The following is a 24,304-nucleotide window of genomic DNA, read 5'->3' as shown; positions in this document are numbered from 1 at the left end:
TCTGGACAAGGTAGCTCTACTCCGTACCCATTCCCTTTGCAGTAAGACCATGATGTGGATCACGTGGAACCGTGGCTTAGCGCGTTCCTGTCGGGCTGTCAGCTATTCCTAATCTGGTAAGGTTTGATCCACAAGCTTCGCTTCAATATGAATACTATGCCGTCGTCTTCTCCATATCTATCCCGCATTTGCGTCGCGTCAAGCGGACGTTAACGGACAAGCATCCATCCCTTGCAGCAAGGATGGGGCGACCCTTTGCTAAGCGGAACATCGACCAAGTGGACCTCACCGTTGACGACGGAGACACTACTCCCCAAGGGAAAAGAGCAACGCGTCCTGGTAGCAACACAACTGCTACCACTACTATCACTGGCCAACGATTCGGCGAGAGTACCGAGTTCGTGCCGCTAAGCCAATCGTCTCAGGCGATTATCCTAGACGGAGAGGACGATGCGGAAGCCGAGGATCTGATCCAGGGAAGCCAGGATGATTCCTCCTATGTTAGCTTCATGCACTACGGGAGCCTGCGAACCAAGATTGTGGGGGTCCGGTACTACGATGGTTACGCGACTGTTGGCGAACACGTGCTTCTGCATCGTGAGCCTAATAATCCGTATGACCGAAATGCGATCCGTGTTTTGAACGTCATGGGGAATCAGATTGGTCATATTCCCCGAGATGTAGCTGCTCGATTGGCGAAGTATATGGTAAGGGATCGAACCGGAGCTTCTGTAAACAAATGGCTTGGTTCTGGACTGTCGATTTAACGTCATTTATTGCAGGACTCGAAGTCGCTGTTTATTGAAGGCATCTTGACGGGAGAGATTGGCTCGTTTACGTGCCCAATTATGCTGAAGCTGTACGGTACCAGTCATCCGGAAGAGCGGCAGCGGCTGAAGCGCATGATGATTGATGATCGACTTCCCCTGACCGAATTTAATCGGTGGGAGACTCGCGAGCGCAAAGAGCGCGAGCGGGCGGAGAAGGATGTTGCTAAAAGGGGTCGCGGTCTGGCGTCGGGCAATGGACAGCAGTGGGAGGCTGGCGTTAACCCGATGTATGCCAACCTTTACGCCGGTGACGGTTTCAGTCAGACTGGGGAGAGATTGGAAGACATTATTGGCCAGAGCAGCACCTTTAATCCTCGTGATATTGGCCAGGTGACGGAGAATTTTGGTTTGAATGAGTCAGACTTAGTCAATATGCCTATGGCAGATACTCCCGCAGCGCTGTCTACTGAGCTTCTTCCGTACCAGCGGCAGGGACTAGCCTGGATGATCGAAAAAGAGTCTCCGCAACTACCCGGGCCTGGTTCTCAGGACGTGGTGCAGCTCTGGAAGAGAACTGGAAACAGGTTTACCAATATCGCCACCAACTTCTCAACGGCTATCCCACCCCCTCTTGCAAGTGGTGGTATTTTGGCGGATGATATGGGTCTGGGCAAGACAATTCAAATAATCTCATTGATTCTGGCCAACTCGCAGCCAAAGACTCCAGAGTCATCCAAGACCACTTTGATCATTGCACCTGTCGGAGTCATGAGCAACTGGAGAAACCAGATTAAAGACCATACCCACAGTGAGAGCACGCCAAGTGTGCTCATCTACCATGGTGCTGGGAAGAAGGAGGCTGCAAAACTCAACGAGTATGATGTGGTAATCACGAGCTACGGTGCTCTCGCTGTGGAGTACAACCCGAATGCCAAAGCAGCACCTAAGCAGGGACTCTTTGCCGTTCATTGGCGTCGTGTCGTGCTCGACGAGGGTCACACAATTCGAAACCCCCGAGCTAAGGGTGCGCTGGCTGCTTGCAATCTGCGCGCGGACTCGCGTTGGACTTTGACCGGCACGCCTATTGTGAACACCTTGAAGGATCTGTACTCACAGATTCGCTTTCTGAGACTGGCGGGTGGCTTGGAAGACATCGCAGTCTTCACCAGCGTTCTCATTCGCCCTCTGACCTCTGACGATCCAAATGCTCGTCTCCTTCTTCAGGCACTGATGAGCGCTATCTGCTTGAGGCGAAGAAAGGACATGGAATTCGTCAACCTCCGCCTGCCGGCCCTAACCTCGCGTGTGCTGCGCATCAAGTTTCATCCTCATGAACAAGAGAAATACGACATGTTCCAGTATGTTTCCTCCTCTGCCATTAAGTCGATGACCGGCTGCTGACCATCCACAGATCCGAAGCGAAAGGTATGCTTATGGACTTCAAGTCCAGAGAGAAAGGAGGTACCACGTATTCTCATGTGCTTGAGGTCCTTCTCCGTATGCGACAAGTTTGCAACCATTGGGCGCTCTGTAAACACCGCATCGACGCCCTGGCGGGTCTATTGGAGAAGCACAAGGTTATACCATTGACCCCGGAGAACATTAAAGGCCTTCAGGACATGCTGCAGCTCAGAATCGAGAGCCAGGAAATGTGTCCTATATGTCTCGATACACTAGAGCAGCCCGTCATAACCGCTTGCGGTCATTCCTACGACCGAGGCTGCATAGAGCAAGTCATCGAGCGACAGCACAAGTGCCCCCTCTGCCGCGCCAATATCGACGACACCTCCACCCTCGTCGCTCCTGCCGTGGGTCTCGGCGAAAGCGCCGATGACGAAGTTGTCGCAGACCCAAACAACCCAAGCAGCAAGATCGAAGCCCTGATCAAGATCCTCACCGCCCAGGGCCAAGCTTCCGACACCAAAACTGTCGTCTTCAGCCAGTGGACCTCATTCCTTACCCTCGTCGAGCCTCACCTGCAACGCCACGGCATCGGATACGCCCGCATCGACGGCAGCATGAAGTCGACGGCCCGCGACGCCTCCACATACAAGTTCTCCAAGGACCCAGAGTGCAAGGTCCTCCTCGCGAGTCTGAGCGTCTGCAGCGTTGGCTTGAACCTTGTCGCGGCCAATCAGGCCATCCTGGCCGATAGCTGGTGGGCCCCCGCAATCGAGGACCAGGCCGTCGACCGCGTCTACCGTCTCGGCCAGAAACGCGAGACAACAGTCTGGCGTCTCGTCATGGAAAACACCATCGAAGACCGCGTGCTAGAGATCCAGGACACGAAGCGCAAATTGATGCTGGCGGCCTTCCGCGAGAAGGATAAGAAGGTCGACGATAGTGCTACCAGGATCGCGGATCTGGAGAAACTCCTTACTTGACCGATAGGCCTTGGCCTCTTGTCTCTTCGTACTATTTACAATACTTAATACCCTATTTGTCTGTCTTTCTTTGACCTTTCTTCTGTTTGACTATATGGTATGGAGCATCTCGGGCTTTCCAACATCTAGACTAGTGATCGATGTTTCTCTTTTTTCTTTTTATGTGTGATTACTTCAATATTTTTCGGATTTTGTCTCGAATTTTCCTTTACTGCCGGTCAGAGTACTTGGAGACATTATCAAGACTTAGAATTCAAGAAAGCTATAATAGACTCCATTCTCAAGCTCGAGTCGCCCTACCACATTCACCGTTACGTTGGAATCATCAAATATTTTTAAGGATGGCCGTAATTCGTTCATTGTATTTCTCCTGAAGACGAAAAGAAAATCGACCACGCTGAAACGCCTTGCCTTGCCTGTGCAAAACCTAGTGATGAAAGTCTCCTACTGGAATTTCAGATTCAAAGGAGAGAGAAAGATGTCTTCACACAAAAAAAAGGAGGAATATGGAAAGAGAAGTATTAACGAAGAAGGAAATATGTAAATGATACACATACACAGAAGGGCACCAGGAAACACAGAGACAACCATGCTCGCAGGAACTGATGGGGATATCATGAAATCAGATGCTCGCAATCACAAAAAGCAAAAGAGAATCTATTCTAAGTTTAGCCATCCTGCGATCTACTGCGTCTTGCAGGAGCTTCCCCCGTCCTTCTTGCCATCCTTTGACTGTGCAGGTTGCGAGGTGGCCCCGTCCAATATTTGCATGGGCTCCGACTCAGCACTCGCACTGAGGCTTTCCATGCGTAATGGTGGGTCCGAGGACTGCGAAGACGGCGTGGACGGATCTGAAAGAGCGGGAGGGACCATGCCGTCGTGTTGCGGCGGTCCGGTCAGAGCCCGGTACGCAGGCTGAGTACCGTGGACTGCCCCATTTTGAGGCACGGCCAACGTTGCATTCGACGTCGACTGAGAGCGTGACAAGATGGGCCTATTCGGTGCATGGGCGAATGGGCCATCATCATAAGAACGAACAGAATGCCCATAATCATGTGACCTAGGGGGAGCTGTAGATGGCGGAGCTACTTGAGATGATGGAACCCGGGCTTGGTGAGCGGCCGCGTAGTGCATTGGCAGGTTGGGCCTGCCAGGCCAGCTTTGCCCTTGAGGCTGAGACATGGGCACCAAGTTGGAGAGTCTCTCCGCCTCTCTGCGTCTCGCCGCATCTCTCATGAGCTCTTCTCTCCTCTGTCTCTCAAAAATCAGTCGCTGGTATGCCTGGGGATCAGTACGCCTGAGCCGTTCCTCATCGAGCTCTTGCTGGACATCCTTCCGTTCCTCTTCTGTGAGTTTGTCATTGTCTTCTCTCTGGAAAGTCTCGGTGAGGGCGATCTTCCGAATTGCCCGTTCCTCGCCGTTGTCTTCTTTGATTATCTTGTCCAGCACATAAGGATCTTTCCCCACAAATTCGGAAATGTCATGCTGCTTTACCGCTTTAGCCGGGAAGAGATACTCATTGAGCTTTTTAGATGCCCAGCGAATCGGGTTCTTCTTGTCCACAACCCGAACCGCAAGCTGTGTCTTAAAGATGGCCTTGTTGTAGATAATCTCCTCAAATGTTCCTCCAGCGATGAAGCGGTAAACGAATACCGGTTTTTGTTGGCCTAGACGATATGCGCGTCCGACTGCCTGTTCTTCCCAGATAGGATTGAACGAGAAGTCGAATATCACGACGCGGTTCGCACCCGGAATATTCAAGCCCAAGCCACCCGCTCGGGTTGAGATGAGGTACACTTTTTCCTCAGAAACGGTATTGAAACTCTTGGTCGCCGCTTGTCGAGTGCTGATGGGCGTCTTTCCGTCCAGACGGCGATAACTACGATTGGAGACCTTGAGGACATGCTCAACATAGTCGAGAGTCGGTATGCTGTGAGAGAACACCAACACCTTGTCACCCGCCCTGATTGACTCGCTGATGATCCTGTCGAGAAGCTGTGCCCGATACGACAAATTTAGCGCCTTCATGTCAGGAACGTTGGCGAACAACCGCTCTTGCTCAAAAACCAGCTTCTCGGAATCAGGAATGCCCGCTTGCGTTATAGGTTCATCACCCGGTAGCATCTCATCCAAGCTTGACCCTGCCCTTTGCGCTTCATTAGCGCGGCTGAGAAGTTTGTCCCTGAAGCAAGCCGGATGGTTATTACAGAGCCCAAGGATTGCCATCCACGTCCAAAGCTTTGCAGTTCCAACTTCTGTCTTCCCCTGGACTACAGAGTCAACATAGGAATCATATGCTGCCTGTTGCAGTTCGGTCAAGGGAAGAGTGATGACAAATTCAACCTTTGGCGGCAAATCGCCCTGCAGCACAGTGATGGCGGCACGGTTAACTTTCGGTTCGAGAATCTCCTTGAGAACCTGAAGCTTCTTGAGCGACCTTCTCCTCTCATAGTGTGTGCTGTCCACGTAAAGACCTTCCTCGATGGGCTCTACATAGTTTGCCTTGAATTCGGGAAATTCCCCAAGATAACCTTTGGCAATCCAGTCCACCATGGTGAAGTAATCAGTCAAGTTGTTGGCAAGGGGAGAACCAGTCAGGGCGATACGACTCTTAGAACGAAACTGCACAGCCGCTAGAGATATTCCCGAAGTAGAATTCTTCATTTTATGAGCTTCGTCGGCGACAATGATGTTTGGACCCTCTAGAAGCCATTTCCTCACATTTGCATGTTCATCATCCCGTAGAGGTTTGCGCATCTTTTTCGTCTCTTTATTGTGTATCCACTTCCGGAATATGTCGTAGCTCATGATCAGGATTCCACCTTCTTCATCCCAGTCAGATACCTCTCGCAACCTCTCGGAAACTGCCATTGAAGCCGTAACTATTCTCACAAACCCAATACACGACTCTTCAGGAGTCCACATGAGGAACTCCTCGTACCAATTATCGATCAGAGACGAAGGACAAAGAATCAACGTTTGCGATCGGTGGAAGCATTCGGGGACCTGCTCGCTGATCTTCGGATCATTGGAAGCAGCCGCGGCAGATATAGTGTTAAGCAGCGAAATGACCTGCATTGTCTTTCCCAACCCCATCGTATGGGCGAGCAGACAGCCTTGTTGCTTCTCGTCCTGTATCAACTCCCGCCACATAAACTGAATGCCATTCAATTGATGCGGCTTTACGCGTTGACCAATATGCGGATCCAAGTAGATGATTGGGTCTCCAAAGCTCACTGCTTGACGAGTAGGATCGGTGTTGCTCACACCCATAAGCTTCATCTTGTGTTCAAGCCGTCTTCGCTCTTTTTCCTGCCGCGCTACACGCTGCTGTGCACTTGCTTGATTTCGTTTGACGTCTTGACTTTCTTTGACTTCCTTCTTCCGCTTCTTGTGAGGCGCATTGACATGTTCAGAATTTTCTCCTTCCGACTCATCGACATGCTCGCTTGAGGTGCGAGTGCTTTTTTCGCTCGGTTCTCTCGCGAACTTCAGACCCTTGCAAAGTCCTAGTCCCTTGCAGAGCTCTTTGTGGAAGACTTTGAAGTCAGCAATTTCGTCCTGGGCCTTGAGGATATGCTTCTTGCTGATCCCTTTTGATGCTGGAATGTAGATGCAATTAACCCAAGATATGAATTGTGAGGCGGTCCGCATTAATAGCTCGCTCTGTTCACTATCGAGTTCGGGTATCCCTATCTGACCTTTCAGAAGAATTCCAAGACCCTGACCGACAAGTTCCTTCAATTCACCATATTCGTATTCAGGTATCGATGAAGCCATCTCTTCACGCTCGCTATCAGGCATGGCTGCAATTAACTTTGCAAGCAATCTACGGCGATCGTGGCGTTCCTCGAGAACTTCCCAAGGGTACGACAGCAGACCATCGAAATCATTGTGGTCAGGCAGATCTGATGTGTTGAACTTGCGCGTCGATTTCGACCCTTCAGGTTTCCGGTTGATGATTTCTGGTCGCTTCGGAATCTCGACGACTACATTGGAGCTGAGTCGGGGAGGGGGAGATATCGAAGGACTTCGTTCGATCTTCAAGCTAACGTCATCCGATTCTGTCCACCTGGTTGGTCGCACAGGATTGAGTGGCGGCGTTTCGATCCTGAATTCGTCTGCTGAAGCTGGGGGAGAGTCCATTGTGAGGTCGATAATCTCTGACCGTTGCGCGTTATCGGAAGAGTCAGGAGAGGGTGAGCTGGTTGCCATGAAAGGCGACCTCTTGGCCCTTGATTTACGTCTGATTCCCGAGGGACTGATAATGTCATCATCGCTTTCGGACGTGGAGGGCGTCGACGCCGGTGTTGTTCGCCTTCTGTCGATGCTGTCCCCGTTTCCAGGGTTTTCAATAAACGAGGCCCCTCCCTGAACCTCGGAGTCGTCGATGAAGTCATCCTGGAGGTCAGAAGAGACATCGGATTCTGAGTGAAGAGACTCCTCGTCTGCGGCCCTAACCTCTGGTTTTGGCAATGGCTTTGTTTTTGGGGCAGAAGCTACCTTTGGCGGACACTTCTCTTCCTCCAAAACCGAGACACGCCACTTTTGCTTCTGTATATCGATAATAGTCTGCTCCATGCTTTGACACTGTGTTTGTAACTCCGATTTTGAGGCATATTCACTTCCGCGTATTGCTTCGAGCACTTTGCCTAACCGTTTCTCCAGCAAGGTCACGTCGCGATTGATGGCCTTGACTTTTTGGTAAGTACACTTCGCCCTTCGAGCTGTGACCCAAAGCTTCCGGGCCTTATATTCCTCCTTCGGTAAGCCATTCTGGCGCCACCGATTCACAAATTCAGCCATACAATCTTCGATTACTGAGTCAACCTCAGCGGGAGTCAGCTTTGCCGGTTTACTTTGAGCAATATCATCGCGTTCATTAGCAATCTCCTGCCAAGTTTCTTCATCAAACTCTCCTTCTGAGCCTGAGTCACCGTATAATGGGCAGACGTCTTGGTTGTCTTCCACGGCAGGATATTTCTGAAGGAGATATGAATAAGGATCGGATGGTTCCAGTGTTTGCGACGAGCCGGCAGCCCCTGCTTGTTCTAACTGGGGCCATTTCTTTATGTTCTCTTGTGTAACTGACACAGTTCCATTTGTGGCAGTGTACAAAGTGAAGAATTTCTCGTCGTGCTCACTGACCTTCGAGTGGTCATACGGGATCAGAGCCATCTGACTACTTTCAGTATCAGAGCTCAACTGAATGGGTTGCTGTCTGAAGAAATAGTTCATGCACTTTTTCACGAAGTGGCGCTGAGCGGTAGGCAAATTCGGAGGACCAAGCATTACGAACGAATGATCCTCCTCACCGGAAATAGATGGATAGAATAATTGCGAAGGCAGAATCCGATCTGGTCCAATGTACCAGTCCTTGTCTTGCGGAATGTTCGAGGACTTCGACGCAGGAGGGCTCCTTTGTGGTTCGGGCAGAGAGCTCAAATCCAGTCTGCGTCGCTTCTGTCCTTCAGCATCAACCACGATATGTTCATAAGCACGCACGCGTTCGCCAGGGTTGGATTTGTCTATACGTTGTTCCGCAGGCGGGCTACTAACGGCGGGTGGAGGGACGCTTGGAGGCCTCTCGCTGGTAGTGGTTGCACTTTCACTACCTTTAGCAGCAGCGGTCGTTGTAGTAGACTCGTCGCCCCTCAGACCACTGGAAGTCGCGGCATCCGGGGGAAAGGTCCTTTTAGTGTGAGATACTGTAGATGCTGAGGGGGTCATCCAATGCGGGCGCTGCATCAGATCCTGAGGAGTCGCTGTTGGCGGCACAGAGCTCTGATGAATAGGTGACGAGAACTCTTCGAAAGGGCCTGGAGTAACGGCTGTCAAGTGACTTGGGGTAACTGAATACCGACGGTCATCAAGTTGGGAAGCAAGCTCCACCCTAGAACGCTGGTATTTTTGAGAACGTCGCTGAAGGTAGCGTATTGCCATAAGCATAGAGCTACGATGGCCAATAGCTTTGAGTCCAAGCTCTTCCCGTAGAGTCTCCTTGTCGACATCATGCAACAGCACCTCCCCGGTTATCAAATTCTCTCGAAGAGCGGCTTCGAATTGGACAGGGTGTGGCCGAGGGGCCTGCGACGCAGACTGGGACCATGGCGTCTCAGGATTATGGCAGAGGAAGGCTACTACCTCGTCAACTGTCCAATCGAGGGGATCTCCTCCATCAGATTCCATTCCGCCTGGTGGAGCTAATTTTGTTAATGGAATCTCAACGTAGTGAGGTGAAGCCAGAGTATCTTACAGTAATCCCATCAGCAGGTCCAGCTTATCACCGAAATTGAGATTTCTCTTGAGTGATAAGGCACCATTTGGTCACAGGAAAGGCGAGATCTGAGAGAAGCGAAGGACGATCAAAAGTAAAGAAGAATTGGGCGGGAGAGCAAGAGAGTCGCGATCTCACAGATCTCGCAATTCACTAAAACCCTAGCTGCTAAGCATATGACATCACATTTCCAGCTGACTTTACTGATTTTGGGTTATGGAAGAATTCTGATGAACTTATCGCGTTGATGGAACGAGACGCGCCAAACTGATACTGTCAAAAAGAGAGATCGGCGGTCCGTTATCGCGATAGAGCTCTTTTTCTGCCGGTAGTCAAGGCGGTACAAGAGGCGGTGTACGGCGTAGTCCCACCAAAGCTCCGATGATTAATCGCCGACGGCCCCTCATCGACAGTATTAATAATGGCCTTTTCTTGCAGGAGACGTTGATTTATTCGCACCTGAACAGTCCTCAATTGATTTCAAACTCCTTTTCTGGGCTTCTTTGAGTGCTGAGATTCCACATTGCAGAATAGACACCGCTCTTCAAAATGAGTGACTCGATCTATACTAATTATCCTCCGGAACTGAACCCCGCACAGAAGGACTTCCTGGTGAAGGCTATCAAGGATTGGGCTACGCAGAATGGCTTGATGGTCCGACCTCCTCCTACGTTCATCTCAAAAGAGTCTGACCCGTATGGTGTACTGGCGACGAACGCTCCAGTAACGTTATTTCCGAGTCTCTTCCCAAGGGCATGCTTCGACGAAGCCAAGGCATTGCAGACTGTGTACAACAAGCTTTATGCTGCAATTACATGTAATGAGGAATGGCTGGGCACGATTATGGAAGAGTAAGACTCTGATGCTTTTCTGTGGCCTGGATTCAATGCAATGCTTCTTTCGGAGTACAGCATCTGTCGAAAGTTCTGCACTAAAAACTGTTTGACCTGTAGTCTGATTGACGTTGACGACTTCATCTCCCGTCTGTGGAAAGTTCACCTCTCAGTCAAGAAGGAGGGTTATGTTCAGAATTTGTCGCTTGGTTTATATCGATCCGATTACATGGCTCACTCTCCGACAAACGCGGACGCCCCTTCTTTGAAACAAGTGGAGTTTAACACTATCTCGTCGTCCTTCGGCGGCCTGTCTTCTCTGGTGCGAAAGCTCCATTCAGAGCTTCTTACCTCCCCGCCAGGCTATCCCATCTCATATCCTCCGCACCCACTGTTCGAGTCGAACGTACCTCCCGAGAACACTGCTGTGGAAACCTTGTCAGCCGGGCTGGCTGCAGCGCATTCTGCTTACGGGCCTTCGAAGTCGACCCCGGCTCTTCCCACGTGTATTCTGTTCGTGGTACAGGAGAACGAACGGAACATATTTGACCAGCTGGCACTCTCCAGACAGCTTACTACCGTCCATAAGGTTCCCGTTTTCCGACTCCTCAGTACCGAGATTTTGGATCACACATCGATTCCCGGCTCAAACGCCTCTAGGCCTCTCATCTACAGTCCCCCTCACTCACCAGACACGCGGTTTGAAGTGACAACTGTGTATCTCCGCTGCTTCTATGCCCCGACGGATTACACCTCCGAGCGTGACTGGGAGGCGCGGACACAGTTGGAGCGTTCTGCAGCGATCAAATGCCCCACCGTCCTGAATCAGTTGGCAGGATCTAAGATTGTACAACAAGTGCTGGCAGAGACTGCAGGGCCCGATCACCTTGCGAACTTCATGGCAGACACCGACCCGGCCACTGTCGCCCGCTTACGGGAAACATTTGCGCCTCAGTACGACCTTTCTTCAAACGGGCAGGGCCGAGAATTGGCTCTGAATCCCGAAACAGCTCTCAACCACGTCCTCAAACCGCAGCGGGAAGGAGGCGGCAACAACATTTATAAGTCTGCCATTCCCGGCTTCTTACGGTCAATTCCAGAAAGTGAATGGAAGCGGTGGATCCTGATGGAACTGATCCGCCCGCCGGCTGAGGCCAAGAATGTGGCTCTGAGGAGTGATGGCGAGGTACTCAGTGGCAAGGTCATTGGGGAGTTAGGTATCTATGGTACTATTCTCTGGGATCAATCCAATGGAAATGTCCTGCAGAACGAGCAAGGCGGGTGGTTGATGAGGACGAAGGCGAAGGATGTTAATGAGGGGGGAGTGGCCACGGGATTCTCCAGTTTAGATAGCATTCTTCTTTTCTAAAGTTCCTTCACAAGTCCTTTGTTAATGATAGATACATATCTTCGAATACTATAATCCTTTCGTATGAATCTGGTAGCCGATTTTTCTATACTCCAATTTCTTCTTCACTGTGCCAAAGACGTGAACGACAAACTAACGTTCTTCAACTTGGGATTCAGTCTTCTTCCAGCCAAATTAATATACAAGCGACACTCCATCTCCATGATAGCAGCATCCCCTGGATGGCTGGCCCACTCTGCAGCTAGACACTGTCAGACCGCCTTGAACCAGCCTCCACATCCCTCTCGTCGCCTATATCTCCCCCCTGCGCCCACACCGCCACGCCTCAGGGAGCTCCTCAGCCGGAAGCAGCCTCCAACTCCTAAGCTGGAGCAGAGAAGCCCTCTCCGACAGCTGCCAGAAGAGACTCAACGCCTCGCGGATTCGCTGACTAGGGACGTGGACCTCTCTACCATCCAGAAACAAATCCAGAGGGTAGTAGGCCGGCACGCCGCCCGCCAGAGTCCTGGAGCGCAGCCGCACGGCAGTAGTACGCCCGTCGCCAGGGCCTGGGCCCGGGGCCCTCCTGTACTCGATCTCCATAGTCGTGTTATACCTGATCTGGTCCAGCGACCAACGCGCAACACGCTCGACCTCCACTTTCCCCACGGTACGACGGTTTCTCATCCAGCAGGATAGCGCCAGTGGAGTCCTGCACTGGCGTCCTCGGCGCATGTTGAGGCTATTATCGCGCGGCCGCTGGGCTGCAGGGACGACCATCCGCGCCTTTATGTCGCGGTATGTGAGGCGTGGGTCTGTCCGCATCCAGTACTCGAGGAGCCAGGCCGCCGGGCGGATGGAGATGTATGTAGGAAGGGAAACGCGCGGAGGGGGCGGCCATCGCGGTCCTTGACGACTTGGCCGTTCTCGACGAGGTTTCTGAGAGGAGGGAGATCATCGAATATTGGTGCCTCCAGGCGGAAGAGGAGAGGGGGTAGATTGTTTTCGGAATAGGCTGCGTGGTGGGTGTTGACGCAGGTGTGGTATGGGCCAGGAGGGGCGTCATCTGGAGGTGTGTTAATTGGCATTATTTGACGTGAAACATGTAACACTGACGATGGCATGTCAACTGCTGCATAGCTGAGATGTAACATATTAATACCTGTGCCATTGTAATGCAGTAGGAAGGGACATACCAGGAGCATCAATAGGTGGAGAGACCATATCTTATGAAGATAGGCTTAGATGTGTTATTCTTGAAATACGATACTGAAAATGAAGAGTAGAGAGTAAGAATTGTTATACAGAAGGGAAAAGCAGGAAACTCTCACATTTATACCTGAGTGTTGAAGCCCTGTGAATATAACACCAGGAGTCAACATTGTGAATAGCTTGGGGCTAGGGGGTCCTTGCTTAAGCAAACTCTGAGAATATGTATATAGAGAAGGCATATTACTCTGAGAGTAACATACCTCTATGGACTGGGATATTTCTCTGATCTAAGTAACAGTGATTCTCAAATTTAATAAAGGGTACGCATAGATGTCGACGTTAAACTGAATAATTATACATGTTTATACGAAATCCGCTTAGCTATGACAAATCATGCTCAGAATTTAATGCTATAGAACCTGCAACTACGTTACCGGTCTGTGTGGCTTATACTGGAGGGAATGATCTCAGATGAAACTGTTCTTTCAATCTTGTAAGCAGCTGACTCTTAAGTTTGACATAAATAACAGACTTATATATAAGATGTCAGAAATGACTGGAGGTTTAGTCGTATGATCAATTATGAGCGTGTACTCCTGTTTGGCATCCTTGACTATTTACTGCGTCGTTTTAGGTTTTAAGTCTGTAAGTATACTCGAAAGACTATAAAATATATCATGCGGTAATCCAAACCAGCTGATGCCAGCGATTTTGATCGATGACTCTACAGCATTGAAGGGTTGATGAATTGAAGAAGCAAATTGATTTCACTGGTCGGCTCACTCTGCCCAAAGAGGAAAGTGCAACCCTTGCATATCATAGACTCGTGGCAGTCACGCTATCCGCGGAATGCCGCCTTGGCAATCAACCTTATCCGAACGACACCATTTGCGGTCCAGAGGCCCAGTGGACAGCATTACAGCTGTTGAAAATCAGAAAGCAAAGAAAGACACAAAGCTCAAACGATAACAATAGACACTGAAGCCCCGAAGTCAACTCCAAGGCCAAGTCCGCTCCAGCAATATTCCCTGGAAATCGAGGACTTCCTCCGCGTGAAGGGGTATCTGTAGAAACGAAAGGCCATCAGACAAAAAAGACAGACAGAAGACAAATTGACAAAGGCACACCAGACTCCCACTAACAAGGGGAAGTAAACACAGGAAGCGCAGTTATTGAAAGGTAGAGGTAGCCTCACATGACGCCCTCCACATAAGGCATTTCAAAAAGGAATCGCTGCCCGGCGTAATACTCGTTGAGCGCGACGTCGTATACCCATTTCAACGCGCCCTCGTCGGTAGGACGTGGGCGACAAATCAGCCGCAACGTCATAGGCTCGCAGATGAGGGATGGAAATACTGGATCCGGCGATGGCGGTGCAGTCGTACGAGAAATTGGGACAACGTTGATCATGTCATCGAGGTCGAACTTGCTGGCAAGTTTGGCGTACAGGGAATCGGTATTGCAGAAAGGTAGCGCCTTCTTGAAGGCCTTGTGCTGGCGCTTCATTTGAAGCCGGTGGCGCGTTTTCAAGCCTTTGGGTACGTCCTTGCGCAGGCCAGAAAGCTCCTCTTCGCAAGGGCGCGGCCAGTCGACTCCTTGACGCGATTCTTCCTTGAACAAAAAGTCGAAATTGCAAGGGCACAGGTCTCCATCATAGAGGGTTTTTTCCAGAGGAGAGTCGAGATGGCCCACCTCGGGAACAGTAAAAGTAAGACCCGGAGAACTGGGGACAGACGAAGGAACGGGAGAAAGGACAGGGGAGCTAAGAATAGGCGAAAATGGAACAGGGGAGCTTGGAAGAGGAGAAGGAGGACTTAAAATGCTAGTCACCGACTCCTCAGATGCTGCCCTCTGACCTGACGAAGAGCAAGGCTTGACGGAGGGAGCTGGCCTGGACGGGGGAGGAGTCAGAGGTAGGTATTCTCTGATGGGAGTGGCAGGGTCAAGGGCATCCATATCCACGTCCTCTTCAATCTTTGCCGCATCCCTTTTCTTCTTTGGAGTGCGTGGCCCACGATGCCCACGTCTCTCAGGCCCATAGTTGTCCGGAAGGGCGATGCGACCACCCGCTTCCCCGAGCTCAGGATTGATGAGCCCAGGAGTCAATCCACGGGTAGAATTTAGCACAGGGTCGATGTCTTTCTCTCTCATCCTTTTCAGGACATCTTGCTCAAGCTGACAACTGATCTTGTTTCCTGAGCTCCAGGCAATGAGGTGGAAAGCTTTGCGAAATCTGACATTCCGCTGCTGAAGAGCGTTGCGCTCAATTGCAAAATCCTTGTGCATCCGGTCAATGATGTCTTGTAAATGGATGCGCCTGTCGAGTCGCATCCATGCCTCGACTCTGAACTCCTCGACGTCAGAGGAAATGTGATCGGGAAGGATCTCGATGTCTCTGACCCATTTGCCGCCCACGACTTTCATCTTGGGCGGCTCTCGCTCTTTCTTCTCGTCCTCCTTTGTTGGCTTGAACTGATAGAGGATGGCTGGGAGATTGTCCCAGGACCAATCCTTCTGGTCCTCACGGAAGCTGGTAAAGTTCCGCGGGTCGATGGCTTCGGTGCTGCCCTGCCGAGGAGTTCTCTCTGCTACCGTATCAGGATCGGTTTCAAAGAGACAAAGGAAGTCGACTCACTTTTGTTGCCCTGAAGCTTCTCAGAGCTCTTGGAGCCCTTGGGACTCTTTCTCTCGATTTTACCCATTGTTGAGGGCTGCAAACCGATGTCAGCCATGCCAAAGAAACAGTGCTGAACCTAGGCATTGCTGGGCAACACTTGTGCACACAACTCAAAGAGCACTCATCACCACTCACTTGATGCTGTCTTGGAACTTGTTGCTGAAAGCTGATGGTTATGGTGATCTGTGGGAGCAAGCTGGTACTTGCGAATATGAAGTGGGAAGGTGTTTGAGGAAGAGAAATCCCGAAGAAGACAGATCAGGAGAATATAGAGACGAAGAAGAATTGGACTTCGCCATACTGAGTTCTGAGAGCTCCTCATTCTTTCGATTTCTCAATAATGCGGAGGTTGGTATAGTCGACTGAAGCGGGAGAAGTTTGGTTGTGCGATGGTGATGAAACGGAGTGAGCTAATATTCACTCGACATGCCTCCTCTAGTCTTTGTCTCCCTCGCCTCCTTAGCGAGCCCCTGAAAACCCCAGACTCACAAACACATCTTGACATGATCTGTCGGAAGATGTCTTTCTGAAACGCAGAATTTTTGTTCTTCAAAATGATACGCAGCTTGCCCATGTTACTATCATTTCTGGGTTGTCCGCCGCACTTCCTGGACGAAGCCTCTCGATACGCATGTCCGCTGTCATCCTCACTGACACTGCAGACCCACCCAGCCCCTGTCCTTCCAGCGCCGCAGGTACACCACGCGGTGGCTGGAAAGCTTCTTTTTTAAGAACAATACAGCTGAACAATCCTCATTGGTTTCGCTGAAAGCTGGAACATGGTAGCCGGAAATAGATCGCGTGGCTGGATAGCAGGTGTTTCGTGGAGTCTATTGTCTGGTCTGCTGCACGTATTGTAAGCTGAGAACAATTATATTGACTGCTGCTCGCTGCTGAATGGCCTCCCGTCCCCGGCAGGGCAGGAAGCGAGTGGAGATGGTGGGCCCGAGCTGAAAATCGCTTAGTCGGTGAGACTATTGTATTTGAGTATAATGAGGCTGAATAGGGTTTTGGTTGTGCTTCTGTGTTTGTCTAGAAGAAGACTAACCAGGCTGGTGGGCTGGTGAGGGGCTTGAGGGAGTGGAAGACGGTAAAGGGCCATGAAGTAGGAACTTCCATTTATAGCTGCTAGTCTCGGTCTGAGGATTGACTTTGAGAAGCAGAGCTGAGGTGTGTTTGAAGTACAAGTCAGAGAGGATGATTGCTGTAGGCGGAGAACACTTGGTGGGAAGGAAAGTCTTGTACAAAGTGTAAGAGGCCAATATGAGGGTAGATACATAGAGAAAGTGCTGGAATGAGGTGAATGAAAAAGTAATGTGGCATGCATTCCTACCTCTGTGAAACGAACTTGTACAATGTGCATGCTGCCTCTGTCACTATGTCCATGAAAACCGAAATCAAAGCAAAGCCTGGGATTCTCAGCGTAAACAACATTCCTGTAAAATCATCTCGAAGACCCAAGTACTCGTTACATGGAAAAGGAGATAGAAAAGAATTGAAGAAACAGGCAGCTTTACCAAACCTCAACGCCAGCTCCTGGAATGTACCGAAGACTCCCTCCAATTCGTCAGTAAGCACTCAGCCTTTCAAGACAGTAGCCCAAAAATCATTACTAGATCTTTTGGTGGACTTGCCAGGGTTCAACGTTTCTGTTACCCGGTGCTTCGTGCTAGCATCGTCGCCTGCTGACGACTCGTCGACACTCACTTCCCCAGCACGTCTGCGCTTCCGGCCCCTGTCCATGGTCACTGACGCCTCAATGTCCGAATCGTCAACGCGTCTGCGCCTCGATCTGGCGATTATGTTTGCCGGCTCCTGAGACTCCAGATCCTCATTGCGTCCAGGCTTCAGGGTATCTCTATCAACAACATCATAATCGCGGAGAAGCCAATCCTCGTACGACATGTGGTTCTTTTTCAAAAATCTCTTCAAAGTCATTGTGCGGCCAACAGTGTCGTCTTCATCGTGGAAGGGTTGGGTGGGAGGCTCGATGCAATGGGTCAAACCATCTACCTCGGGGTATTCGAAGTCGACATGCGTGGAGTCAATCGTTGTAGTTTGCGGCGATGCAGTTGCTCTCGTGTGGCTGGATAGAAATTCAGTTAGTATAGAGCTCGATCTAGGGAACAGCTGCAATCTTACGTATCAATTGCGAAATCTTGCTGCGATAAACTCTGCTCTGCTTCGATCTCGTGGCTAACGCGGGCGTTAGCTACGCTCTAGACTGAATTAAGAAGGCCAGGATACGTACCTGCTCGAATCCATTCTCGAATCTGCCTGCGAAGCATGAAGTGGGCCTGGACGGCGGCCTTTGCACTTCTCATCGAAGCTCCTGGAAGCGGTTTCTAGATTCGGCCTTCCCTGCTTCGTAGGAATGATGTTTTCTCCTGGTATCGGGATGCGTCCGCCGGCTTCACCCTTTGATGGGTCGATCAAGCCAGGCGTCAGTCCCCTGGTGGAATTATTCTGGGTATCAACTCCGATAGCCTTGAGCATGCGATCAATGTCCCAGATGGACTTTTGCGCGTTCCAATTAGCCACGTGGAAGGTGTTGCGAAAGATTTCCCTGCGAGACTCAATCTCTTCCGCGGTCAATGTGTACTTGGGATTGACGCGGTCGATGATATCCTGCTGGGTGATGCGACGGTCCAAACGCATCCAGGCCTCGAGTCTCCATCCTTCGACGTTGGAGGAGATTTGGCTCGGGAGAACGGGAAAGCCATTGATCTGCTTTCCAGTAATTGCACTGGTTGTTTTATAGACACGGTGTCTCGATTTGCGGTAGTCCGTTCTGGGTCTGAGGACGTAAAGGACGTCAGGCAAGTTTTCCAGACTCCAGTATATTTGATCACCATGAGGGGTGGTTTGATCGTCTGCAGCTGCTGGCTCGGGCTTTACCAGGTTCTTGTTAGTGTTTATGATCAGACATTTGTGCTCCACTAGTGATGAGGAGTCAGCGCTCGAAGGAACCGCAGGCTGACGATCAAGTCTTCCTTGAGTTTGAGATAGAACAGAAGGCTCGAATTTTATCCGAGGCCGGTGTTGCGGTGCAGCTTGAGTAGCAGAGAGAGGCGATGGTCCATGCATCAATTGAGAAACAGGCACTCTTTGGTAATTTGGGAGAGAAGGCAATCCCACAGGCAGGCGAGGCTGCGAGACAGATATTGAAGAGCGCCCACCCGTCAATTGCGCTCGAGTAGCGGACGCATCCTGGAAAGTCGAACAGGGGGGGAGTCCAACGGTAGTACGCAGGGGAGTCAGAGGATCGATTTGATAGTTAACAGATTGAGAAACAGCCGAAGTGTTCCAATCTCCCTAATTTAAGATACTTGGTTAGACATCTCATGCAAGATAACAACGACGGATGAATTATGGCATGTCGGCTACAACACTGAGTTGAAGCTCGTCCTTGAGCAGGCTTAAGAAGGAATTAACTTGCCTCGACGGTAAGAGGATTCGCTCGTTCCTCAAGTGAATAGAACTCTAGGCCGGTGTAAAAGCCTGGTCCTGGGAAAAGACCGCGGCTGTGATAGAGAGCTGTCTGACAGAGGCCCATTCGAGTGGAGATGTCCATTGGTTACGTATAGGTCGTCCTCTGGACACCGGGGACCACGGAGTGTTTGCGTTCTGATGTGAATATCTTTTAACGATGTAGGGCACTCTGAGAACCAAAGGGAATGAGATAAAGCAATGGATCCCCTGGGTGAATATGTTCTTTCACATGGTCAGTCCTGTTTACGTTTTCGCACATGTCAAGAGACTCACAAAGAGCAATCAATCGCAGTTAGTGAGGAAGGTAAAATGTGATCATAGACTAGGGGCTTTCCAACAAAAGTAGTACACAATTAAGAAATGCAAGCCTAAGTTAAGGATGCTATTGTGAAGAGATAAGAAGGTGTTCTGGTGGAAGAGTGAACGCGTCGCCAGTGATGATGGTGAGAGCAAGCGTCCTTGGGAGGATTGCAGAGGCGAGTAAACAAAACATCCTGTTGAGTCTCTGCCATTTTGCTTCCTGCATCAGACCGTTCATTTTCGTTCTTTTCCTCTCTGCCTCACTTCTGGCTTATACTGTCTCAAGCAATTCATCAATCTACGATCATGCTCCGGGTTAAGCTTTCCATTGTATTTTACTCTCTGTACTCATCTCAAATCCAGTATTTGAGGCAATAGAAAGTACAACTGGCTCGATAAGGATCAGATTATCAGTAAATACATCATCGCCTGCCCCAGGTATACTAGGCTTCAGGGATACGACGCGATGTCTTCTACCACGAAGGTGTTATCTGGTAAACTGGCGGTACTACAAATTTGAACTCCCTTTCAAGTATGCTAATCGTATGTATCACTCATAGTAGTCATTGCAATTTAATTGCTACCGGCATCTTACCGCATCATATTCATATACATTTGACGAATGCTCAACGTATAGTCTTCGAGCAGATACAGAGTGGCTGCAGACAGAGAAGGCATAGTTGCTTAAGGGCAATCTTGACGATAGACTATCAACAGGCTCAGTCTTCAGTTCTTTGAGACAATCTCGCGCCTTGTCATCTTCGAGTCCTGCGCGGTTCTGGGTGTTTCATTTTCTCTCTGCGCACAACAGAAGTATATATAAGCAAGCCAAGACTTGGGAGTCAATAAAGCTTGTCGCTTTCTACTCTACATCTCTTCTGCACCACCACAGCTGAAACCTGATTAAAAGCACAACTGAGATAGAATAGTTTACCTTATTGCTCGAGCATATCGAAATTTTACACCAGGCTCAATTGACTACTGTCCACCCATGAGCAGTCGCGCTACCCCTCTCCTCCGCCTGATCGAGAATGTAACCACCAAATCCCGCAATAAGAACCAACCCTTGCCCAAGAAATACAGCCTACAGATTGCATGCCACGTCAAACCGAACGCATCCAGCTCCCGAGAAGGTATCATGGCGGTGGGGGCAGAGAAAGTCGATGTCTGCGTTGCCGCGGTACCGAGGAACGGAGAGGCGAACGCAGCTGTTTCGCGGGTTTTTGCCCAGGTATTCTTACTCATGAGCACTTCGCCTATACAGCGTGATATTTCCCGCTGCTAATACCTCTCGTACTTGATAGATATTTGACGTTCCCAAGTCCAATGCGGAAGTAATCCGCGGTCTGAAATCGCGCGACAAGACTCTTTCTATCACTGACCTGGACATTGGGAAAGACGGAGAAGAGCAATTTCTAGAAAGAGCTCGCCAGAGACTCGAGGAGGCCATTATTAACTACAATTGATTCTCTAAGGATAACAAAATTCTGGTTGGATATGCCCATTATCTTTCTCAAGTGTCCCAGTCCGCTGTACCGTGACATCACACGGACCGCGGGACATTTTCCTTATCGCGCCGATCCGCAACAACAACTTTTTTACCTACCAACACAAACTCAACAACCCACAGCATACTGCGTAATCACAAGCACTACAATGACCTCAACAATAGACAAAGCACACAGCCTCCAAACGCGACCGACACCATCCAAGCGAAAATCCCCCGAGGAAACTAACGCGTCAAAAGCCTCCACCGCCAAGGTCCTAACCTTCACCTCCCGCAATCCACCCTGGACCTACCTCAAACTCCAACTGTACGCTCTACACCCACCACTCCACCCACGCATAGGTACTAACTCAGGTCCAATCGCAGAATCACCCAACCAGCGACATCAACAAGCCAATTCCCCCTCGACCCTCTAACCGCAAAAACTCACCTCACCGCCGCCCTCGCCCAGTTCCTCGGCCTCACAGGCACAGCCATCCCGCTCGACATCCTGAAAATCGAGCGGGAGAACCAAGCGCAGACAGTCTGGATCCGCGTCCCATGCTCGGACGCCGCAGCCGTCGTTGCTGCGCTGAGCTCCTGGATCGGTGGCGGCGGGGGGAGTAAATCTGCGACGGCGACCGGGGGGAGCGTGGCGTGGCGGGTGTGTGCGAAGGGGAATTACCTCGGGGCGGTGGTACATGGGTCTGGGGGCGATTTGTTTGTCCCCTAGGGTTTGGTTTTATTTCCAGGGAATTATAAACCGGAGATGAATGAGATGGAATGTCTATGCGTTTGAGGTTCTGTCGCGTCCCTGGGACGTTTGATGGACACGTTTGACGGACAGGGTGCCCCACGCGAACGTGCTCCGCGAAAACAGAGTCCCTGGATTGTCGACGAATGGAGTGCTACATACATGCTCCGTCGATCAGATGTGCCAATGGCATAACCGCCAGATCAGAGGCTAGGGTAGCATCAGGCGTGATAATGGCCAGAATACCGGACATCCAGGACACTCATGACGGCAGATGCACTCGGATGAGTTTGCCTTCTACGATCATACAATGGGTGGGTCGTCGCTTAGGTTGCGAACACAGATTTTCGTACAAATATTCACGACTATTGTATGAAATGATAGCATAAAAAACAGTCCCCCATGCCCAATATTCATAAACGAGAGATGTATATAAAGCTTGCAAATGCCCTTTTCTGTTCAGACAAAACACCGAAACTCGCATGCTCGATTGAAAGACGATCAATGCCGACGCTGTACAAACACGATAACCGATGGACTCTGATATACAGACTTCAATTTAAATCAAACTTTTTCGTCTTAATTCACTTCCGACCGTAGCCACCTCTCAAACGGATGCCTTGGCCACGCTTGTATCGGTCCGGGACCGCAGGCTTCCATCCCCAAACATGGTGGACGAGTTCGAGAGCCCCCGGGACGGGGTGTTGGCCAGGACCTTTGCCCGCAGCGCATCGCGGATATCCTCGACGCTGCGGTTCCTCCAGTCGGGGTATCCAGAGGTGCTGAGAGGGAAGAGGACGAGGTTTTCGTCCCGAGAGGCGAAGTCATCCATCTTGGGGGGCGGCATGGCGGTCATGATGTCGAGCTCGATGGCGATCTGTCTGCAGTATGTGTCTAGGGGGAGATCGTTGACGTCGTGGCCAAAGGGGTTCTCGATTTCGCTGCCGATCGTGGCAAGTCCGAGGATGATGTATGCGGCGACTGTGCAAGTTAGTTTCTGCACACATATGCGACAGGAGGGAGATGGCTTACCGATAGAGCCGGGAATAGTGATAAATTTCAGGGCGGGATAGAGTTGGAATGGAAGCACCAGGACATAGATCCAGGCAATCTGAGCAATGGCAATACTGTAGGCCACCGGTAGTGGCGTATCCAGCACACGTTCGGTTCCAGTGAGGACTTCATTCAAGGAACACAGAGCAGCAACTGGCGGAAGTAATCAGCAACATCGTCCAGACGCCAAATGGCACTTGAGAGGACGAGGACTTACTGGCTTGACTCTGGTGAAGACTGACGGACAGAGTGCCATTCGCAATGCAACGGTCAATATATGCAGACAAGTGATTGAGAATCTCCAGGGGCAGATGTCCCAGAGGCTTCTTTGAGCGCTTGACGAGCTTCCTGGGATTCGACTCGGCGAAGGAGACGCCGAGATATTCACCAAACGCCTTCCAGGAACTCTTCTTGGGCGGCTGAAGGTTTGTACGATCGTGGGCCTCCTTGGCAAAGGTATCCAGGTGTCCGACCAGGCCCGCCAGGTCTTCGTAGGCAATATCCGGCTCGAACCGCAGTTTGTGCTTTAGAGCGACGGCAAAGGCGAGGATGAGGTTCATGGCCGTTCTATATGGGTTAGCCCGGGTCACGATGTTATTCTGGGTGAGGCTTACAGTTTGCCCAGCAGGTCATCCTTCTCAAATTCACCTTCTCTTTCCGCCGTGTTGACCCAAATTGTGCGAGCAAGGTTGCGAGAAGTCTGAACCAAGAGCGCCCAATATTTTCGTCCATCTGCCCATCTGAGACACACTTAGCAATAAAACAATGGTAAGCTGCGGAGTTGACTGCATACCTCTCATAAGCCGTAGAGCTTCGGAACGAAAGAGCCAAACCGACGACAAAACCGAGAACCGTAAGGAGGATATTGTTAATGCCAACTAATGGTACGATCAGCCAGCGATACACCACATATTGCAGCCGAGCCACTTACGAGGATGTACGAAGTATGAGATGCATGTGATCAAAGTCGACCACGCCGCGACAAAGAGCATAGGAAGAATCAGTTTGGGCAAGACACTACCATGCATTCGAAGAAAGACCGGCCATTTCGAATGCTTATCGAGGTCTCGGGGACCGTGCTATCCACCCAGCAAATCAGTACCGGATCAAAACCACAGGAGCAAAACAGACAACACGTACAAAGTAGCTGTCAAAGTCATCGTTCTTGCGACGGTGAAAACTGAATTGACTTTCGCGGGAGTCGGCAAGGTTTGCGAGAAAGGTTGGTCGAGGCGTGACGCGTCCAACAGGTTCCTTTTCCTCGTGATTGACAGGTTGGTTGTGATGGACAGCATGGGCATGAACATTTGCCTGGACTGGAGGAGCAGCATCGGTCGTTGTGCCTGCACCTGCAGCGTCTGCAGCAGGTGGAGCCGCATGTCCCTCCATTATGGTAGACTGGAAGACAGAGGTGAGAAGTAAGGAGAGCGAACGTCGAAGGTTAAAGGATTAGTTCGAACGAGTGGAAGAGGAATTAAACTTGTAACCAGACAAGTCGGGATGATGAACGAATGTTGTAAGTCGAATCTCAAAAAAAGGAAACTCAAAGAAGGAAACAATATTAAAATATTGAAGGGTAGAGTGAAAAGAAGAAGAAGAATGGGATACGCTAGTCTAAATAATCGTAGGAAGGATCCTACGAGGCTACCTTACGGAGTGAACTAGCTGGTACTACTAGGTACTAGTCTACTACTAATATTAATCACATCGATCGCCCT

At 50.5% G+C, this 24,304-nt stretch overlaps 10 protein-coding genes across 10 annotated transcripts; 4 read left to right on the top strand and 6 right to left on the bottom strand.

Moving 5' to 3' along the window:
- Positions 1 to 242: 242 nt before the first annotated feature.
- Positions 243 to 3,154, top strand: Aud_006262 (DEAD/DEAH box helicase; the record flags this gene model as incomplete). Its single annotated transcript, XM_043291165.1, has 3 exons — positions 243 to 707; positions 783 to 2,128; positions 2,182 to 3,154. 3 exons carry the CDS (start codon positions 243 to 245, stop codon positions 3,152 to 3,154), a joined length of 2,784 nt encoding a protein of 927 aa, XP_043147100.1.
- Positions 3,155 to 3,838: 684 nt separating this feature from the next.
- Aud_006261 (putative SNF2 family helicase/ATPase) lies at positions 3,839 to 9,343 on the bottom strand (the record flags this gene model as incomplete). The annotated part of the gene is made up of 1 exon (XM_043291164.1): positions 3,839 to 9,343. The coding sequence occupies one exon, from the start codon at positions 9,341 to 9,343 to the stop codon at positions 3,839 to 3,841; it is 5,505 nt and encodes a 1,834-aa protein (XP_043147099.1).
- A 637-nt stretch (positions 9,344 to 9,980) lies between these two features.
- On the top strand, positions 9,981 to 11,633 carry Aud_006260 (glutathione synthase; the record flags this gene model as incomplete). The annotated part of the gene is made up of 2 exons (XM_043291163.1): positions 9,981 to 10,282; positions 10,385 to 11,633. 2 exons carry the CDS (start codon positions 9,981 to 9,983, stop codon positions 11,631 to 11,633), a joined length of 1,551 nt encoding a protein of 516 aa, XP_043147098.1.
- Positions 11,634 to 11,924: 291 nt separating this feature from the next.
- Aud_006259 (uncharacterized protein) lies at positions 11,925 to 12,347 on the bottom strand (the record flags this gene model as incomplete). Its single annotated transcript, XM_043291162.1, has 1 exon — positions 11,925 to 12,347. The coding sequence occupies one exon, from the start codon at positions 12,345 to 12,347 to the stop codon at positions 11,925 to 11,927; it is 423 nt and encodes a 140-aa protein (XP_043147097.1).
- Positions 12,348 to 12,400: 53 nt separating this feature from the next.
- Aud_006258 (uncharacterized protein) lies at positions 12,401 to 12,700 on the bottom strand (the record flags this gene model as incomplete). The annotated part of the gene is made up of 1 exon (XM_043291161.1): positions 12,401 to 12,700. The coding sequence occupies one exon, from the start codon at positions 12,698 to 12,700 to the stop codon at positions 12,401 to 12,403; it is 300 nt and encodes a 99-aa protein (XP_043147096.1).
- Positions 12,701 to 14,015: 1,315 nt separating this feature from the next.
- Aud_006257 (uncharacterized protein) lies at positions 14,016 to 15,526 on the bottom strand (the record flags this gene model as incomplete). The annotated part of the gene is made up of 2 exons (XM_043291160.1): positions 14,016 to 15,409; positions 15,460 to 15,526. The coding sequence occupies 2 exons, from the start codon at positions 15,524 to 15,526 to the stop codon at positions 14,016 to 14,018; spliced, it is 1,461 nt and encodes a 486-aa protein (XP_043147095.1).
- A 1,553-nt stretch (positions 15,527 to 17,079) lies between these two features.
- On the bottom strand, positions 17,080 to 18,588 carry Aud_006256 (uncharacterized protein; the record flags this gene model as incomplete). The annotated part of the gene is made up of 3 exons (XM_043291159.1): positions 17,080 to 17,587; positions 17,644 to 17,697; positions 17,753 to 18,588. The coding sequence occupies 3 exons, from the start codon at positions 18,586 to 18,588 to the stop codon at positions 17,080 to 17,082; spliced, it is 1,398 nt and encodes a 465-aa protein (XP_043147094.1).
- Positions 18,589 to 20,284: 1,696 nt separating this feature from the next.
- Aud_006255 (DUF167 domain-containing protein) lies at positions 20,285 to 20,759 on the top strand (the record flags this gene model as incomplete). Its single annotated transcript, XM_043291158.1, has 2 exons — positions 20,285 to 20,524; positions 20,598 to 20,759. 2 exons carry the CDS (start codon positions 20,285 to 20,287, stop codon positions 20,757 to 20,759), a joined length of 402 nt encoding a protein of 133 aa, XP_043147093.1.
- A 190-nt stretch (positions 20,760 to 20,949) lies between these two features.
- Aud_006254 (uncharacterized protein) lies at positions 20,950 to 21,512 on the top strand (the record flags this gene model as incomplete). Its single annotated transcript, XM_043291157.1, has 2 exons — positions 20,950 to 21,107; positions 21,167 to 21,512. 2 exons carry the CDS (start codon positions 20,950 to 20,952, stop codon positions 21,510 to 21,512), a joined length of 504 nt encoding a protein of 167 aa, XP_043147092.1.
- A 628-nt stretch (positions 21,513 to 22,140) lies between these two features.
- Positions 22,141 to 23,975, bottom strand: Aud_006253 (UPF0187 domain membrane protein; the record flags this gene model as incomplete). Its single annotated transcript, XM_043291156.1, has 7 exons — positions 22,141 to 22,514; positions 22,566 to 22,739; positions 22,804 to 23,153; positions 23,201 to 23,326; positions 23,380 to 23,464; positions 23,518 to 23,665; positions 23,727 to 23,975. 7 exons carry the CDS (start codon positions 23,973 to 23,975, stop codon positions 22,141 to 22,143), a joined length of 1,506 nt encoding a protein of 501 aa, XP_043147091.1.
- Between the last annotated feature and the right edge of the window lie 329 nt (positions 23,976 to 24,304).

This window comes from Aspergillus udagawae (genome assembly GCF_001078395.1).
Source record: "Aspergillus udagawae IFM 46973 DNA, scaffold_4, whole genome shotgun sequence".
NCBI classification, from domain to species: Eukaryota; Fungi; Ascomycota; class Eurotiomycetes; order Eurotiales; family Aspergillaceae; genus Aspergillus; species Aspergillus udagawae.
This window is presented reverse-complemented; position numbering and strand designations above follow the sequence as displayed.